Source organism: Protopterus annectens, chromosome 7.part0, assembly GCF_019279795.1.
Source record: "Protopterus annectens isolate FY-2018-M chromosome 7.part0, PAN1.0, whole genome shotgun sequence".
In the NCBI taxonomy this organism is placed as follows: Eukaryota; Metazoa; Chordata; order Ceratodontiformes; family Protopteridae; genus Protopterus; species Protopterus annectens.
Window position 1 is genome coordinate 570,146,189 of NC_056739.1, and position 19,982 is coordinate 570,166,170.

The following is a 19,982-nucleotide window of genomic DNA, read 5'->3' on the forward strand; positions in this document are numbered from 1 at the left end:
TTTACTATTTTCAAGTCGTCCCCCCCCCCCATGCACACACACACACAGGCCAGAACTGGTGGCAACCCTGTCAATTAAGTGCACTGATATGTTGATAAAAACATATTTTATGTTTTTTTGTGACATCCTTCCAGAGGAGGATGCATATTTGGTACATGCAGATCCATTGTAAGAGATTCCCACTGACTTTGAGTTAGTCCTTACATTGTTAGAGTGCAACCATATGCAACCATAATGTCCAGCTGAATTTACTTTAACATACATTTACTATGTGCCCTTGCATTAAAAATACTAAGAAAAGGAAATCAGAAGTACTCAAGTGCATAGGTGGTAGTCCCCTAAATATGGAAGACGTAATAAGGGATCTGGGGACGCAAGTAGATAGTAATCTCTCCTTTGATAATCACATTGCCAAAGTGGTTAGAAAATCCTTCTGTGGCCCACCTAATCACAGAAGGGTTCGCATCCAGATCAAAAGCGGTCATTGTGCCCCTCTACTCATCAGACCCATCATAGAGTACAACGCCCCATTTAGGATGTACTTTACAAGACACCTGCAACAGACACCTGCAACAGCTGGAAAGACTACAGAAGTACCTCGCCAAGAGGATCACTGGCCTCAAATAGATGTCCTATGTAGCTCGACTGAAGAAACTCCAGCTGTACTCAGTTGCATACCGCCTACCCAGAGGTGATCTCTGCCTGGCATACAAGGCCATGTCCAACCCAGAATTGATGGACATGCTCCACCTAAAGAAAACCATATCCCCTTGAGCCACACGCTCTAGGGATCTAAACCTCACCACAACATTAAATAGGACGTGCTGGAGGGATAGATTCCTGTCCCAGAGACTTTCCATGCTTTGGAACAAGATTCTAATCCACAGAGCTCCTCACCAACACTCTCCAAGAGAAACCTTGATGAGTGGATGGGAAAAAGAAAATTTACCCTGGGGATCACTTCAGTGGCTCTGCTGGACAGAGGCACAGGGAACTAATTTAAGGGGGCAGCGAAAGCCAACACATTCTGGCTAGGCTTATAAATGCCTTTGGGCAGATAGGTTCATAGATAGGTACTAGTCTATTAACCATGTTTAAATGCACGCACACACACAGGCTTTTGTACTTTATACACGTACTTTATACATGTATATAGAAACACACATGTGCATACAATGAATTATTTATAATCAACATAGTACAGTTAAGCATTATTAATGTATACATTCTAGTAAATGTTGCTCAATGATTTACTTGGTCACTGTCACACATTAGTTATGTGTTGCACATGCAGTCTTGGTCAATGTCTTTGTCAGTATTTTTTTCTTTGTATTTTCAAGTGCATTTAATGATTGTTAATATCTTTGCCAATGTAACCTAAGTTGTGGCTGAAAAGGGTCCTGGGACCAGTTCACTTTCCTGATTACCAAAGTATAAATAAATATGAAATAGAAAAAAAGGAGGGTGAACATGATGGAAATAACTGAGGAACTAGTAAAGCTCATTTTAAGTCTGCATCATTCATTATTGAGATAAATCCTCCCACTGAAGGTATTGGGAAGTAGCAGACCAAGTTTAGAGTCCTTTTACTTGTCACTTGTATATGTACAGCAGATATCATTTACTGCAGTGAGAGTTTTCACACCTCAGCATGAAAGAGTGCGGGAGAGGGTTTGTCATATCTTTTGGGACTACAAAAGACTCCTCTTATAAAAATCTGTTATAGGTTCATATGTTCATACTAGGCTATCTGCCCTAGGGCATTTATAAGCCTAGCCAGAATGTGTTTGGCTTTCGCCACCCATTTTAAATTTATTTTGCTATGCCATTTTTTGAGGTTAGTGTACTGTGCCTCTGTCTAACAGTGACACAAGTGATACCTGGGGTAAACCTATGATCTCCCATCCACTCATCAAGATTCCCCTTGAAGAGAGTCAATGAGGGACTCTGCCTAACCTGGACTGGGATTTTATTCCAGAGTTGAAGGGAGCCTCTGGGTTATGAATCTGTCCCTCCAGCATGTCCTATTTATTTCAGTGCTGAGGTTCGTCTCTCAAGCGTGTAGCTCGATGGGATTTGGATTTTCTGAGGTGCAGCATGTCCATTAATTCTGGGTTGGACATGGCTTTATACATCAGGCACAGATCGCCTCTGAACAGGCGGTATGCCACTGAGTAGAGCTGGAGTTTCTTTAACCAGGCAGCATATGGCATCTGTTTGAGCACTTTGATTCTCTTGGTGAGGTACTTTTGGGGTCTTTCCAGTTGCTGCAGGTGTCTGGTAAGGTACATCCCAAAAGGGGCATTGTACTCAATTATGGGCCTAATGAGGGATGAGTAAAGAGGCACGATGACCTCCCCTGATCTAGATGTGAATCCCTTCATGATTAGGTGGGCTATATAAAATGTTTTTCTAACCACTTTGGCCACGTGGTTGTCAAATGAGAGATTGCTATCAACTTGGGTCCCCAGGTCCCTAATTACTTCTTCTGTACTTAATGGATTACCACCTATGTGGTAATTTGTGGGCACTTTGTTTTTGCCAAAGGGGATGACTATACACTTTTTGGCATTTAGCTTGAGGCCATGGCTCTGGCACCAGTTGTCTGTTTCTATGAGGCCCTTTTGGAGGATGTTTGTGTCGGCTGGAGAGTCGATTATGGCGCCCAGTTTGCAGTTATCTGCGAACTTGGTCAGCCACAGTCCTTCCGTGTTGGCCTGTACCTCCGAGAAATATATACCGAACAAGAGAGGTCCCGGGACTGAGCCTTGTGGGGACACCACTTGTAACTGGTTTGGAGTGTGACATGGCTCCAGCAATTCTAACCATGTGGGTTCTGTCCTTGAGCCAGTTTGCAATCCATCTAGTGACATAGGGGTTTATATTTCTTTTGTTGCAAGTAGCTAACAGCTATTTATAGCATAGAACAAGCTCAGACGGACACATAAATGATCAGGTAAGTATAGAAGCAGCTCCGTTACAGAAGGAGCGTTTAGATGACAGTGCTTCACAGTCCTGCAATTCATTCTTAATGGCATGAGAAAACAGCACCACTTATGTCTAGCATGAGTCATATAAAGAGGACTTGAAATGTATTCTGGAAATAAGGAATGAAAGCAAGAAAACAAGGTCACGTTACCAAGGCAGGCCCCATCTTCCGCTGTTTTGAAATAAATGCATTAAAATTGTAAAAGAAGCACTTGGAGTGATTTTGAGGCATTAAAATAGCTCAAAAATAAAGATACAATGAAAAAAATGTTTTTTGAGTTCTAAGGTGGAATTTTCCTGTAAGGCTTTCAACCAGGAGAAATGAATGAACCATTTGAACAACTGGTGGGGGAGGCCCCTTGATTGCGTGGGGAACTGGAACTAAAAGCATAGTTAGTAATAACTTTTTTAAGTACTGATGCATTGCCTTTGCAGTCCTGAGACTGTTATGATGTGAGCGAGCTCATACATGTGGGTGGGGAGTGGGGCAGACTGGGTCACAAAACATCAGAATATGTATGCCATTGCAGCCCAAAGTTATATAAGTTGCTTAATTGTAATAAATGAAGGCAGAGCTTCAAAGCTTTTCCCTCCATTCCACAAGAATTGATCTTTGTTATTGTCCACATTCTGGCTAGGCTTATAAATGCCTTCGGGCAGATAGCCTAGTACCTACCTATGATTAGTGAACTCTTAGCTATGTTACAGTAGGCATTAAAGTCAATGAGGTAGGATAATTTGTAGTAGCAGTGACAAAAATACACTAGGTTTCTGAAGACTGTCTGGAAGAGTTAGTGTCCCTGAGCACCAAGAGGTAACCACTTAGCTACAGCTGCCTACCAGATGCCCAGCTTAGTATTCAACCTTCAGTTTTCTATTATGAAGTAGGACTGCATTTCTCCCTTTGCTTGCCCAGTTATCTTTTCCCTTACAGCTCTAAAGCAGTAGTAAGTGTGATGTATTTTTACTGCTTTATTGTGATTGCCAGATGATCTTATCTAGTTGTCCTTACCTGTCACAGAATTTTTCCTGTGATGAGGATGTCATCAGAAAAAGACTTAACTGGTCTTACAGATCTGTTTTGCTTGATGCATCTGGCACAGATGTATGTAAACATTTTGTTGTCTCTGATAAAACCGTAATACTAACACAGGATCTCTTTGGCTTGTCTTGCTTTAACATTAAAACACTAGGTTATTATTCAGGTGTAGAGGCTGATTCAGTTAAAGGACTCTATTCTTCCAAAGGTGGTAGCAGTGTTGGCTTCTGAAACCCATAGCCTAGATGTGGAGCTCCATGTTATTGGTAATGACATCCCCTAGCTAGATGTCCAGTCTCACTTGTCCCTGGAAGAGGACTGAGAGTGCATTGCTATTTGTCAGGCTACAGTACTTGAACAGCAATGCAGTTGACAGACAAAATAAAGAAAAAAATACAGTTGGATGAAATGCTGACTGAGAATCCAGTCTATTCCAGTGCATGTTAAAGGGGAAAATTCTGAATGCTGCCTTGGGCAAATTCCTACTGTTTAGCCTCCATCTCAGAAAGTCTGAAAGTTAGAAGAAGAAAAAAAAATAGTTCTGCATGTTGTGTAACAGCTGTTCTACTCTGCAGTACTTCAACACGGTAATTATCTTTCTGCCATACCATAACCGTATTAAAGACGGCAGTTGTGTTCTGAACTGTTTAATGACATGTTAAATAAGGCAAGAGTTTTTTTTCAGGCTGTACTGTGAAATATTGTCTTACTTTGACCTAGATGTGGGAGTCGACTGGTACGATTTGCCAGTGTGATTTGTCGATTGTTTCCCCAAATCTTAACTTCATGGAACATGAACAGGGGAGATGATGCAGTCATTGGGCAAGAAAAGGCTTACAGGTAAGTTTCTGGTAAGACTGATATTTTACAGATCTGCTGCTTTTGTTTTATTAAGAAAAGAGTGATTGTGACATTTTAATCCTATGTAATTGCACGGTTGTGTGTGAATGTGACATCTGCCAGACTATCGAGAGTAAGGGATATTAGGTGGGAACACTGTCAGTCTGAAAATGGATTTTTTTTTTTTTTTTTTTTTTTTTTACCACAGATGGACTATACAGTGCTGTTGGTGGACTGATGAGTACTTAAGCTGCAGTGCATGCTTCATGTCGGTCTGTTAGTCTATCACTAGCTTCCCTCAAGACCATGTAGGCATCTTCCTGGCATTCCATCAGGGCCTGCCCACTTTAATATCCCCTCCCCCACCAGTTCTGTATCTAGTCTTAAAAGGTAAATATTGTTTGACGGTGACTGTATAACTTAAGACAAGTGTGAGGTTATCCGCTTGGATCCTTGAAGTAGTGTGAGAATTGTGAGACTGATGAATTAAGTAGGTCAAATGATGGTTAGGCATGAGATCAGTCTTGCCATGTGGTTTGAAACTGCTTTGAGTAAAATCAATACGATCCTGAGCTGTTTATGTAGAAATGAGCGACATGACTGTCTGCACAGCATAATGGGCATTCAGTCACGTGACTAAGGGCATTGTGTCATACAAAGGTGACTTAATTTCCTTTGTGTCAAATGAAGTATACAATCATTCAGAGTGCTTTGCAGTTAAGGAACTTCACAGCTGACCCTAAGGAGTACAGGTACTGAGTAGGAAATGAAAGGAAATTTCCCACCCCCCTATTGCCTTTTCAGACCTCTTGAAATTTTGTGTTCTCAAAAATAGACAAGATACAAAAATTAAGAGAGCGTAGCCTTAATACATGCCCTAAGCTTCAAAAGAAATTGGGTAATTTAGAAGCTTTCTTCTGGAGGCTGCTATCTGCTTTATTAATGAAACACAGTTGCAGATCTGATGCGATAAGTACTGGTTTCTTGATCTTTGTAAATAACTCAGGACTAGAAAATTTTGCACATAGTGGGAATATCAGTGGCATTCTGTATAATATTAGGGGAGTCCCCCATACATGATTTAGATCTCCTGTGGATAATGAAGACTTTGTGATTTGGGATATTTTAATAACCTAAACTATGGTTGAGAATTACTTGGATCAAATAAATGTTTTAACAGTAAGAGACTGGTAAAACAGTTTGGAATGAATAATATGAAAATCAGCTAGGGATGACCTCATATTACCATGCTAACAAACATTGGATCCTTCTGCTTCTCACACGTTATATAGTCTTTAACATAGATCTTGTTATAGGTTCATAGGTTGGTAATAGGCTATCGGCCCTAAGGCATATGCAAGCCTAGCCATAACAATTCCCATGAAATTTCTTCCCACAATATTTACTTCCCTGGGCCCCTGAAAATATATACCTTCAATCTGTAAAGCTCTTTCCAGTGGTGAGAATCAAACCTTGCACCTTGTGATTGAAAGGCATACACCTTAACCACTGTACCACTTGGCTTTTCAGGTTACATTAATTTTTTACCTCAGTGAGGTCAAACTAATTAATAAATGTCATCCTTTCTAAGCTTTCACAGTGCAAAATGTGATGAAATAAATTACGTAATTATAAAAGCACACTGGGATACCCTTATCCTTGGTAACAAATTTTCTCTGGACACCTGAGTTCTGATGTTAACATCTGCATTCATGAACCTTTCTATTAAAACAAAATAGGAAAATTCAATAAAAGTTTAGCAGAATTAGTAAGATATGCAGCAAGGAAAAAGGTACCAATTGACTTTCAGAAGTTACCTTTTCTAAACAAGTTTAGATTAAGTAAACCATAGAAACATTTTTGTTTTGAAATGTTCCAGCTGTAATAATGCATTTAACTTATTCCCACAGGTTTTATTTTTTGTTTGATAATTGGCTAAGTGGAATGTGATACCATTTAGCTACTACCCAGGCTCTCGAAAAAACAGTGTACAAGTACCATGATAAATGCAGTGGTATAACCACCATGCTCATTCACAAACAGCTTGATACATGCACATCCAGAGGGGAAAAATGTGCACGAAAGAAGAATTGCATCAGGTATTCAGACACAATACATACATGGGAACAGAAAGTCAAACCTGATGAATTCATACAATGTAGTTCTAGGTATTTTCTACACTAAGCAAGCAGTTAAGTAATGCAAACTTAAGTAAAGGTATTGATTTACATGCAGAGTATTTACATTAAATGTACAAGTCCTTTAAATGTTTAAGGTGGTCTGTTTCCTGTTGGTCAGTCATTATGTGAGTATGGCTTTGAGACTTTTTAACCACTGTATGAAACTAGTAAATTCATTGTTTTGAAAGAGGTATTGTTTACGTTTTGCATGGCAGCTTTCAAAGGTTTTTGAATTTTTATGCCATTTAGGAGATTATTCTATGTGGGAGGACTGACAGAGGCCCAGACCAAAGGAAGATCTGGTTAACATGAATGCTTCATTATAATTATCCCTCAGAGAGTGAAATGTGAAACCACCACTGTTCTTATAGTAGAGAAGAACAAGAATCTCCATGGAATACCCGGTTGTCTTGATAGTTTTTTTGGCCAAGCTAATGTGTGTGTTGTGTAACTGAACCTACTCACCTTGTTTAAAAGTTGGTAACAATTACCTGTTTCAGAAGGCCCTGGTTATATTAATAAATACCCCAGCTGTGAAAAGTTCATAATTTGTGCTACAGTAAGCAGAGTTCCTGTATGCAGTGCAGTCATATGAGAAGACAGTGCTACTCATCTTACAAAAGTCCTTAAATCATTCATATGGTTAAAAATTTACTTGTATAGGAATTAAAGACCTTTCTTTTGAAGTGGGCAAAGGTTTTCAGTGTCCCTGTAATCTTTAAGAAAACGGGATGAGGACACCTGGGGTAGAAACATAATAAGCTTGAATGGGCTAGGCACAGTGCCAGAGGTTAGTGAAAAATTAAAATGATTCAGTTGGGTGTTAGCCATTTTTCCTAAGGACTGCAGCCCCACTAACATCAGACCCAAACAATTTTAGACTTGTCAGCCTGAACAGTATTTTATGTAAAATCTTGGCGCTAGCCATAATGCATCTTATAATCATGGGATCTGTTACAACTGGCAACTATAGTATAGAGTTTCCATGTTTGTCAAGGAACATACTACCTTCAGGCAGATCTTAGGGACACACCAACTACAGATAATTTTAGATAGGATTAATTAGCAACTAATAGCTTGTTACAGAACGCAGCTGTCACCTGATGACAGTGTAAAATCCCTCGGTGTTCTAAATTATCTCCCTGTTTTCAAAAACTCTAAGTTACTTTAACTACCCACAAAAAATGAGATGCATATGTCTCCAATGTATTATATATGTCAAAAAAAGTGTAGACTTTAATAAACAAAAACTCTCATGAGTGACTGGTAAACAAACCTGCTTGAGGATGCGACATTCCTGACCTGAATCTTAAAAATGTGGCTGCCTTCTGTGCTATTCCTCTGAAAGAGAGGAACCGCACTGTGCAAGTTTCAGTTACTTCATCAGAAAGTGCCCAGTGGTCTCTGTCAACAGGACTTTGTGATGGCGCCTCATTTTTGGCAATTACTTAGATGTCCAAGCAGATGGCAAAGACCTTTAGGTAACAAAGTTTTCAGATGACTGCAAACTGAGGGGTACAAGTTCCCCTCATGACACCTTGGCACTCCAGAATGAGCTTTCCCTAGTAAAATGGTCTCAAGCTAAATGCTAAAAAGTGTTAACATCACTTTCGGTAGAAAATCTTTTCCCTCATTCTGCCATATAGACAACACACTTCTACAGAATGAAAATGTAGTCTGGGACCTAGAACTTAGGTTAATAAGCTCTAATCTTTTATACCGTCTTGCAGAAATTTGAGTACAGATCTCTGTCTTGCTTACAAGGTCATTTATGTATTTATTTACATTTGATTACTGGATCATGTCTGACTAGGCCAGATAGCCTGTTTTCAGCAGAGACCAGGGGAGAAAAGCTCCAAAGAAAGTTGTTAATTTAACAATTTTGTGTATGATATAAAGAAATGGTACATACCATGCTAAGCAAACCTTTAAGAATTACAAGCGGTTAAAACAGAGATTAAACTTGCATAGAGAATAAACACAAGTTCGGGATATAACAATACATCATAAGTAGTGAAATATTGAATCAAGTTCATGAACAGATTATATTTATGAAAAATTAGTATTAATTAATAGCAGGAAGGAAGAATACAGTATGCCAACATAAGTAAGAGAAAGTGTGAAAGTAAGTGTAGACAGAGGAAGGAAAAATTTGCTGTAAATTAGCCTGTCGATGTACAGGAGAAAAAACAATCAAAGAAGTTTGAAAGTATGTGCATCAGGGATAGAGAGAATACATTGGGGAAGAGAATTCCAAGATTTGGCTACTTTATCGGAGTATAAGGAAACTACACAAATACAAAGTCTTGTCTTGGACCTCCTACATCTACACAAATCCAATGGCTCAATCAATACTAAAACTAGGGAACTAAATCTTAACCAACGTATAAAACACAAGGAAGGGATAGGATTGTAACCCAATACCTCTCAAACCTCTTAAACTTATCCCTGCATGTTAAGCAGTACAACTTGCTGCATTGTTGAACGTATCTTAGATGACTGGATAGGTATAGCCAGAAGGAGATTACTGATAAGGTGGAAATGGCCATAAATGATTCAGTAGTGGTCGAATGTCTCTAAATAAAGGAGACTGCAGGTACCATTTTTGAAATGAAGCTTTGATGAGAAATAAAAATAGAAGTCTCCCAGGTTCATAGGTAAGTACTAGGCTAGCTGCCCTTGCAGTCATTTTTTAAGCCTGGCCATTTTTCATTCAGTTGTGAGAATTAAACTCTGTACCTTGTGTTTGTGAGTTAAACATCTTAACCATTATGCCATCCCCCAATGTATGTAAAGAAATTCAGTAAGAAATAATGTCCTTCCATATCATTGTTGCAGTATTCATTACAATAAAGATCTTCTGCCAAGGGCTGCTTGACGTCTGGCCAGTACACCAAAGCCTTTAGGGTGCTTTAAGGTATGCTGTACATCACACAAATGCTCCTCGCATAGCACAGGGCATAAAGGTTACATCTGGATATACCAAACTCATAACATGTTTGCTGCCAGTCCAAACATCATCTCTTGATCACAGTAAAAACCAAAACAGAATCTCTCAGCAACTAAGCACTTTCACCATATCATATTGGCATCATCACCAATGTGATTTGGCGAAAGCACTTAGTTGCTGAGAGATTCTGTTTTGTTTTTTTTACTGTCATTAAAAGTGGAGTTTTTAGTCCATTTTTGGCTTTTTTGTGTGTTTAGTTTTGCCCTTGTTGGATTGTCGTTTTGTTTTGCCATCTCTAGATAGTCGTTCTGAATGCCTGTTCAGTTGCTGGTTCACCAAGCTGTTGCAGATAAATGTCCCATTGGGGTTTATTGTATCTTGTCTATCTTTTTATTTTTTGTTGCTTGTGGGGTTTCATGTCATCCAAGTAGGGTAGATGCCAGTGAAGGAGATTCCCCATAAAGACCGTCATGAGGAGTGCTTGATGTTCTTCGTCTCCCATTGCTGCAGTCCTTACATATGGGTATTCCGCTGTCCACAATCGGCCCGAATACCAAAGGGCTAGAACCGGCGTCGGTCATCGGCGCCCGAGACTGACGTCAGTACGTGCCAGTACAAATGCGCATGACCGACGCCATATCCTCAGTCTTTCTTGCCGCGTGGTCCTAAGCAGAAGCAGCTTTTGCAAGTGCCGTTCGGCATTCTGGAATTGTCGGTTTTCGAGTTTCAGACCGGGGACCAAGTTGGGCTAAGTACCCCGTTGGGGACACTTATGTCTTTTTCTTGCCTCAGTATTGACGGATGTCAGAAAAAGTTAATAACTGTATTTCTTATGGGAAACAGATTCCTCATAGGGATTACCATTCACTCTGTATTCCTTGTTTAGGGCCTGAGCACGACGTTGTTGGGTGTCGCTTTTGTGCTACTTTTAACAAGCGTACTATTAAACGTCGGTTGGACTGTGCTAGGCTCGTGTTTGGTAAACGTTGTAATTACAATATGCCGTCGGATTCTCCGACGCCTGGTTCTTCTAAGAAACGCAAAGAGAAGTCTTTGCGGTCCAAACAGGATGAGTCGTCTGCTCCGGCCGCCGGTTCTGTAGAACCACCGACTACTTCAGCGGCTCCTTCTGAAAGTTTACCTGAGTCTCAAGGGGAGCCTTTGTTACTACAGGATGTGGCTTCTCCTGTGTTAGGCCAGGCCGAGGGTGCTTCTCAGATGTCGGTGGTTCCCTCCCCTCATAGGGTTGTTAGGCCTCCTCCTTCTCAAAGCAAAAGCCATTCTAAGTCTAAGTCTGCCCCTGCTGGTGCTAGTCCCCAGGGTCCAGCTCCTAGGAAGCACATGTTAAAGATGGCTGAAGATTTGATTACTTTAATTAGGGGTTCTATGCCCCCCCCTGAGAAGAGGGCCAGGGTAGAGACAGAGTTGGAGGGTTTGGTTCAGTCTTCCAATGAGTCAGATTCCTCTGTGGAAGAATTTCAGGATTTCCCTCCCTATTCTGATTCGGAGGCTGAGGACACTACTCCCTCTGCGTCCCCTCCAGAAGATTTTTCTTTCTCTGAGACTTTGCATTCCATGAGGGAACATTTCAAATGGGATGGCCAGGATTATTCTGATTCTCATAAAAGGCTTAGAGAATTCTTGTTTTTGCCTCAGCATAGGCCCTTGGCTATTCCCCCTGTACTGGATGTGGTTCAGGATGTATTTTCTGAGGCTGCCCTTAACCCAGATTCTCTGCCTCCTGCCCCGGTTAAGCCAGATAGATATTACAGGGTTCCGGAAGCTCACAAGTACTTATATAAGAGTCCTAGGGCTGATCCAGAAACTATTTCTCAAGGCCCCAAAGGTGTTAGGGCTTCTGTGGTTAAGAATCCGGTTCCTCTGGACAAAGATGCTAGGGCCGTGGATAGGTGGGGTAAAAAACTGTATACCTCTTCTACTTTGGCTATGAGAGCTTTAAATTGTCAGTTTCATATGCTCAGGTATCAAAATTATTTACTGGGACAATTGAAATGTAAAGTAGATGCTTTAGCTGAAGGTATTGACTGTAAGGAGCTTCAGGATTTAGTGCATGCTTCAGACCAGGTTGGTAAGCATTCTTTGCAGTGTGGTTTTGATGCTTTACAAGCTTCTTCCAGGGTGGCTGCTACTAGTTCAGTTGTTCGCAGGCATGCCTGGCTTAAAGATCAGACCTTGTCAGAGCATGTTAAGGCTCGAATTATGGATGCTCCTCTGCAATCCGATGTTCTTTTTGGCCCTCCAGTAGAATTAGTTTTGAAAAAAATGGAGGAAAAAGCTAAGTCTATGCAGACAGTTAAGGACTTTTTACAGGTTCAGCCCCCTAAGTTCAGTAGGAATTGGCCTGCTAAGGGATGGTCTTTCCCCTCTTCAGATTTTCATTCTAGGGGCAGGTCGAGGCGAGGTAGAGGTAGGGCTTCCTCTCAGGGCCCTGTTACTTCTAGGACTTTGAGTTCTTCTACCCCTTCTGCTGGGGAGGGCAGGGGTCAGTCCTTTCGGAAACAGACCCAATGACCTGTGTCTTCAGCTGCCGGACTCTGCTTTGCTGGCAGCTCTTCTAGGAGGAAAACTGGGACTTTTCAAACGGAATTGGCATTTGGTTACCCAGGACAAATGGGTATTGGACATAATAAATCGAGGCTACAAATTTCATTTTCACACATTCCCTCCTTTCAAAGGCATGCCGGATGTGCCTCATCAGCAAAGACTAGAGGCACGGGCACAAATTTCTTCTCTGCTTCAGTTGGGAGCAATACAGGAAGTTCCTTCTGCGGAAAGAGGCACAGGGTTTTACTCCCGTCTTTTCTTAGTGCCAAAGAAAGGAAATACTTGGAGACCAATTCTGGATTTGTCCATTCTAAACACCTTTCTGGAAATTCTGAAATTCAAGATGTTAACACTGCAACAGCTGTTACCTATGCTGGGCAGAGATCACTGGATGGTGACTCTGGATCTCAAAGAGGCCTATCTTCACATTCCTATCAGGCCCAGTTGCAGGAAATTCCTGAGATTTGAATGGGAATTTGCATTATCAGTTCTCTGCATTGCCCTTTGGCTTATCTACTGCGCCCAGGGTATTCACAAAAGTCCTGGCTCCAGTAATAGCTTTTCTCAGACTGAAAGGAATTCAAATTTATCCTTATCTGGACGACTGTTTGATTCTGGCTCAAGCCGAGCACGAACTTCTTCAACATCTGCAGTATGTAATGACAGTTTTAAGATGCCTAGGGTATTCTGTGAACGAAATAAAGTTCAGTCTAGTACCCTCACAGGAGCTGTGTTTTCTGGGTGTAAGACTGAATACAGCTGCTCAGATGGCATTTCTTACCCCGGACAAACAAAGAAATCTTCACCTATACTTCCAACAGCTATCAGTAATGTCCAGGCTGACTGCAAGGACAGTCCTTCAAGCCTTGGGGTTCATGGCATCTTGCATTCTAGTACTTCCCAATGCCAAACTGCATATGAGGAAGCTACAATGGTATCTCAAAAGCGTTTGGACTCAACACAGCCACGATTTGGACACTGTCATTCGGATTCTGCCTTGCATTCAGAAAGAATTTGTGTGGTGGGCTCAGGAATGTCACCTAAACAAGGGACTCTCTGTGACCCAACCAGAGGCAAGTGAGATATTAATGACAGACGCCTCGGAGTCAGCCTGGGGAGCTCATTTCAAAGGAAAATGGATTCAAGACCTTTGGCCCCCAGAGTTACTTCACTTGCATATCAACATGAAAGAGATGCTGGCAGTTCAATTTGCTTTGGAAGCATTCAAGGACCTACTTCAACCAGGACTGGTGTTGATTCGAACGGACAACACAACTGTCATGTGGTACATCAACAAGCAGGGGGGAACTCATTCTTACCCTCTTTGCAGACAAGCAATGCTGTTATGGGAAACTGCTTTAAATCTGCACATCACTCTTCGAGCACAGTTTCTGCCAGGAGTGCAAAATTCTTTGGCAGATGTTCTGAGCAGACAGGTGGTGGATCCTCACGAATGGAAGTTGGACCCTCAGGTATTTCTTCAGTTGACCATGGCTTGGGGAACTCCAGACATAGATCTGTTCGCTTCTCCTCTGAATTTCCAACTGCCTCTGTTTTGCACAAGGCTGTTTCATCCAAAAGCCTGGAAAATAGATGCACTATCCTTCAGTTGGAGCAACCTTCACGTGTATGCTTTTCCTCCTTTGCCTCTTCTTCCAAAGGTACTGTTGAAAGTCAGGAGGGACAAACCTTGCATGATCCTTATAGCACCGGATTGGCCTCGTCAGCATTGGTACCCTCTGTTGAGGAGCTTAATTCATGGGACACCTTGGCCATTACCACAAATTCCTCACTTATTGTCTCAGGAAAACAATCATTTTCTCAATGTCAGGGTGCAATCCCTACACCTGACAGCCTGGCGCATTCTGTTTTAAAGAAGGAGGGCCTTCAGCTCCCTCAACAAGTTTTGGATGTTATTTTGGAAGCCAGGCGACCTAGTACTTGAAAGGTTTATGCTGATAAATGGAAGAGATTTTTTCTTTGGAGTTCATCTAAAGGCTTTGATGTCAAATTGCCTAATTTGAGTTGTATTTTGCAATATTTGACTGTTTTACTGGACAAAGGTTTGTCCTTCTCTTCTGTAAAAGTGCATGCTGCAGCTATTTCTGCTCACTATGATTGTGACCCTCCTTTGTTTTCACATCCATTGGTTAAACAGTTTCTTAGAGGGGCAAAGAATATAAGACCCCCACGAAGAGCTCCTACTCCTGCCTGGGATCTTAATTTTGTTTTGGAAAAGCTGACTCTGCCTCCTTTTGAACCTGCAGCTACAGCTGAATTGAAGTTGTTGTCTTGGAAGACTGCTTTTTTGTTGGCTGTTACTTCTGCTAGAAGGGTATCTGAATTACAGGCCCTCATGGCAGTGGAACCTTTTCTGATTTTTCACAAGGACAGAGTTTCCTTACGTACTAATCCTGCTTTTATGCCTAAAGTGATTTCTAATGTGGCATTGAACCAATCTATACATTTGCCTACTTTTTATGCTAACCCCCAAAATAAAGGGGAAAAAGTTTTGCATTCTTTGGATGTACATAGGCAGTTAAGATATTATTTGAGCATAACCAAAGAGTTCAGAAGATCTCAACAATTATTTGTTTCTTTTGCTTTGACTTCACAAGGGAAAGCTGTCTCGAAACAAACTATTTCCAAGTGGATTGGCCATTGTATTGCTTTTTGTTACTCTCATCATGGAAAGGATGTTCCAGTTGGGATCAGGCCTCATTCTACTAGGGCTACGGCCACCTCTATTGCTTTTTTTAGGGGGGTAGCTACTAAAGACATTCTAGAGGCAGCTACTTGGAGTTCTGTACATACATTTACAAAGCATTATCATTTACCTCTTTATTCTAGGTCTAGGGCTGGGTTTGCCACTGCAATCTTACAGGGCATGTTAGCAGCTCCTAATGCTATTTAGTTAGCCAGCCTCCCTTTTTTCCGTTGCTCTGGGATTCTACCCATATGTAAGGACTGCAGCAATGGGTGACGAAGAACATAGTACAGTTTTGTACCTACCATAAATGTAGATGTTCGAGGATCTCCATTGCTGCAGTCCAATTTTCCCTCCCTCCTTCCCCCTTTTCTTTTTAGGTTGGGTTTTGGGTGGTGTTTTTTGCATTCTGACGTCTGAGGCAAGAAAGACTGAGGATATGGCGTCGGTCATGCGCATTTGTACTGGCACGTACTGACGTCAGTCTTGGGCGCCGATGACCGACGCCGGTTCTAGCCCTTTGGTATTCGGGCCGATTGTGGACAGCAGAATACCCATATGTAAGGACTGCAGCAATGGAGATCCTCGAACATCTACATTTATGGTAGGTACAAAACTGTACTTTTTGCACCGCTGCTTCCCACAACCATGCATCCTGTTCAGTCTGCCATGCCTTTGTTCCCAAGACCCTCCATAGTAGGCTTTCTTCATTGGCTTTGTATCTGGAGAATCAACGTCTTAAGCTCTTGGCTAAAGACACAATGGAAGGAACTTGCCACTCTGAAGGGCGGCCAAGAAATATAGGCCAGATTCTTCTGCTGTACAGCCCCTGTTGGATATCTCTTCTGAGGCGAGTGAAAGCCCAGAGGTTCACCTGGCTCCCTCATTGGATTCTTTGGCCGTGACCTGTTTGGAGACTGGCGGGCATCTGACCTTAGGCATATCCTCGAGGCCTTGCAGGTATCCTCATCGGATATTCAGGGTGAGCTGTAGATGATTATTTCCAAGGGGCCTAGGGGTGTTCCTCAAATTTTGGTTAGAGAAGTCATCCCAACTACAATTATTGCATGCTGTCCGAGGTTGGAGCTTCTTAATTTTATCTCCTACCATCTCCTATCCACATCACCAGCAGTCTCTCCTCATTTAAAACCTTGCTGCACTCGCACCTAACTTCACAATGGAAGTGCTCCTGTTCCCATCCTACTTAATCCTTCTAATACCACTGGAAGTGCTCCTGTTCCCATCCTACTTAATCCTTCTAATACCACTGCCAACTCTCCTAGAACTAAATACACCATCGCTACCTCCTACAGTTCCACAGCTCTATTGAACTATTTGGCCAACTGCTTAACAGTTACCCTATGCTGCTACTTTTGGATTTAAAAAAGTGTCTATTGCTGTTTAATGAACTGTACTAATGGATTCAGTCATTGTTGATCTTTTCTTATCATATTTACTTTGTATTCTATGAGATAATCTGTAATGCATGTGCATTGTGTACTATGTATTTGTATTCTTTTGGAGATTTTCTCCCCAGGACTCCATTGAAAATGGGCTCCTTGTGGCCCAATGGACTATCCTGGCAAACAAACTGCAAATAAAATAAATAAGCCAGATGTTCCCTTAAAGAAAAAGCAGAAAACTAAACATTACTGCAGCTCCTAAGGACCCACAGAGGGAATGCAAATATTTCACTCTGGGTTGTTTAATGCTTTGATGGCTTTAAAACCTCCTCATGGAGTTGCTGATGTTCATCATGTTTCACTGTTGCAGTCATCACTGTAGGGTTCTTCCTGCTGGTAGGCAGCCCTCGGTCGGCCAGAATCCCAAAGTCAGCTGTGGACTCACCCTCCCTGACGTCAGTGCGCCAGGGGGTACAAAGCTCTCAGCCGATGCCATGTTCTCCAGTCTTTCTTGCCGCGCGGTGGAAGCAGTTCGCAAGTGCCGGTCGGCTGACTCCTGTTATTTTTGGTGCTTCATACCGAAGACATTCTTCTTTTCAAAGCTAAGTACCCCATTGGGGAAACTTTTTTCTTGCTCCAGACCGATGTCAGAAAAAGTTAATAATTGTATTTCATGTGGGAAGCAAATACCTCATAAGGATTTTCACTCTTACTGTATTCCTTGTCTTGGCCCTGACCACGACGTAGCTAGTTGTCGGTTTTGTGCTAGATTTAATCAACGTACTATTAAACGGAGATACGATTTTGCCTTTCATTTCTTTGGGAGGCGATTTAATTATAACATGTCGGACACGCTTCCGACTACCGGAGTTCATAAAAGGCGCAAGGATAAGGATAGGCCTCTGAGGTCCAAATCAGACAACAGTTTACAATCAGAGCCAGCTGCCGGTTCGGCCGTGATCAGTGAAGTGCTTTCGCAGCCCCTGTCGTCAGCCATTACAGAACCGCTTGCCGAAATGGACTCCCAAGAGGAGCCAGCTAGGCCTTTGAATACTACAGGTGCAGGACCTTCCAATAATGCTCCCTCGGATGGGTCCGGAGCCGCTGTGCAGGTACTGGTTTCCGAGGGGGGTTTTCAGGCCTACGCAGCTTCAGGTAAAGGCAAAGACAAAGGCAAAGACTCCTACTAAAACAAAGACTCAAGCCCAGGCCTCCTCTGATCCGGGACCTAAATCTCAAAAACAAATGCTTAAAATGGCGGAGGACTTGCTAACTATGATTAGGGGTTCACATCCCCCTCCAGACAAAAGGCCAAGACAAGAGCTGGATTATGAATCCTCTGGTCAGACATCTGTCTCTTCTGTGTCTTCCTCTGAACAAGATTATACTTTCCCTCCTTATGAGGATTCTGATGCTGAGGAATTCATTCCTTCAGCTTCTCCTCCTGAGGATTACTCTCTTGGGGAAACTTTACATGACATGAGGGAACATTTTCACTGGAAGGGCAGGAGTACTCTGAATCTAAGAGAAGTCTTAGGGATTTCCTTCTTCCCCAACACAGACCCCTGGCTATTCCTCCTATGTTGGATATTGTGGATGATGTTTTTTCTGAGTCTAATTTAACTCCTGACTCCTTTCCTCCGGCCCCTGCTAAGCCTAATAGATATTACAGAGTCCCTGACTCCCACCAGTTTCTTTACAAAAATCCTACTGCTGATCCAGAAACCATTTCTCAGGGTCCTAAGGGTGTTAAGGCCGCCACTGCTAAGAACTCTATTCCGTCAGATAAGGATTCTAGAGGTTTGGAGAGATGGGGCAAAAAAGTGTACACTTCTGCTACTTTATCTGTTAGGGCTTTAAATTGTCAATTTCATATGTTGAAATATCAGCAATACCTTTTGTCTGTTATGAAACAAAAACTGGGTACCATTTCTGCATGTGCTGATAATAAGGAATTACATGATTTGATGCATGCTACTGAGCAGGTGGGGAAACACACCTTACACTGTGGTTTTGATGCTTTGGAGGCCTCTTGCAGGGCGGCTGCAACTGGCACGGTCATTAGAAGGCATGCTTGGTTAAAGGAACAAAATTTGCCTGATCAAGTGAAAGCAAAGTTACTGGATGCCCCTGTTCAACATAATGTTTTGTTTGGGTCTAAGGCTGAAGAGGTTATAAAGAAAATGGAGGATAAGGCAAAATCCATGCAAACGGTTAAGGATTTCTTACAAGTTCAGCCTCCTAGATTTAACGGAAATTGGCCAGCTAAAAATTGGTCCTTTCCCAGCTCGGACAGGCCTCAGAGGGGTTAGGTATAGGCGTCCCAGAGGGAGGGCCCAAGCACAGACCTCTTATAGACCTAGACAGTGGAGTGCTTCCACCCCCAGGGGTGGAGAAGATAGGTCTCAACCTTATAGGACTCAATGACTGCCGTTGCATGGCTCCAGGAACCTCTCTCCTGGAAGCTTCTCTGGGAGGAAAACTTTTCTCTTTTTCACCGAAATTGGACTTGCATACCCCAAGACAAGTGGTTCTGGATGTAGTTTTAAGAGGTTACAAATTTCTCTTTCACACCTTACCAAAACCAAACGGATGGCCAGACCTACCAAAAACTCAATGGGCAGAGGCATTAAAACAGGTGAGGTCCCTCATGGCTATGAGGGCCATAGAACTGGTTCCAAAGTCAGAGATGGGACAAGGCTTTTATTCAAGACTCTTTCTAGTTCCAAGAAAGCAACATACTTGGAGACCCATCCTGGATCGGTCAGTCTTAAATACTTCCTGGAGATACCAAAGTTCAAGATGCTTACTCTGCAGCAGCTCCTGCCAATGTTGAGCAAAAATGCATGGATGGTGACATTGGATTTAAAGGAGGCTTACCTACACATTCCTATCAGAGAGGAGTGCAGAAGATACCTCAGGTTCAAGGCAGGCTCGAAACATTATCAATTCTGTGTGCTGCCCTTTGGCTTGTCTACTGCGCCCAGGGTCTTTACCAAGTGCCTGGCACCAGTAGTAGCTTACTACAGACTCAAGGGAATTCAAATTTACCCTTATCTGGATGACTGCCTTATTCAAGCAGACAGCAAGGACATTTTACTCCAGCACCTGGAATTTATTCAGAATCTACTCAAGTACCTGGGATTCACTGTGAACGTAAAAAAGTCAAATTTGACACCCCCTCAACAGATAACTTTCCTGGGTGCTCTTTTAAACACAACATCCCAGATGGCATCCTGACATCAGAAAAACAACTACAGCTGGCTTCAACTTTCAAAAGCCTGGCGTTAATGTCTCAGCTAACTGCAAG

General features: G+C 42.2%; 1 protein-coding gene across 1 annotated transcript in view; it reads left to right on the plus strand.

Moving 5' to 3' along the window:
* The window catches only part of PELP1 (proline, glutamate and leucine rich protein 1), a gene marked incomplete in the record, with an annotated part of 1,137,423 nt that overhangs the window by 480,493 nt on the left and 636,948 nt on the right, over positions 1 to 19,982 (plus strand). The window contains 1 exon segment of the mRNA XM_044076299.1: positions 4,748 to 4,867. Within this exon segment, the coding sequence (XP_043932234.1) occupies positions 4,748 to 4,867 (120 nt within the window).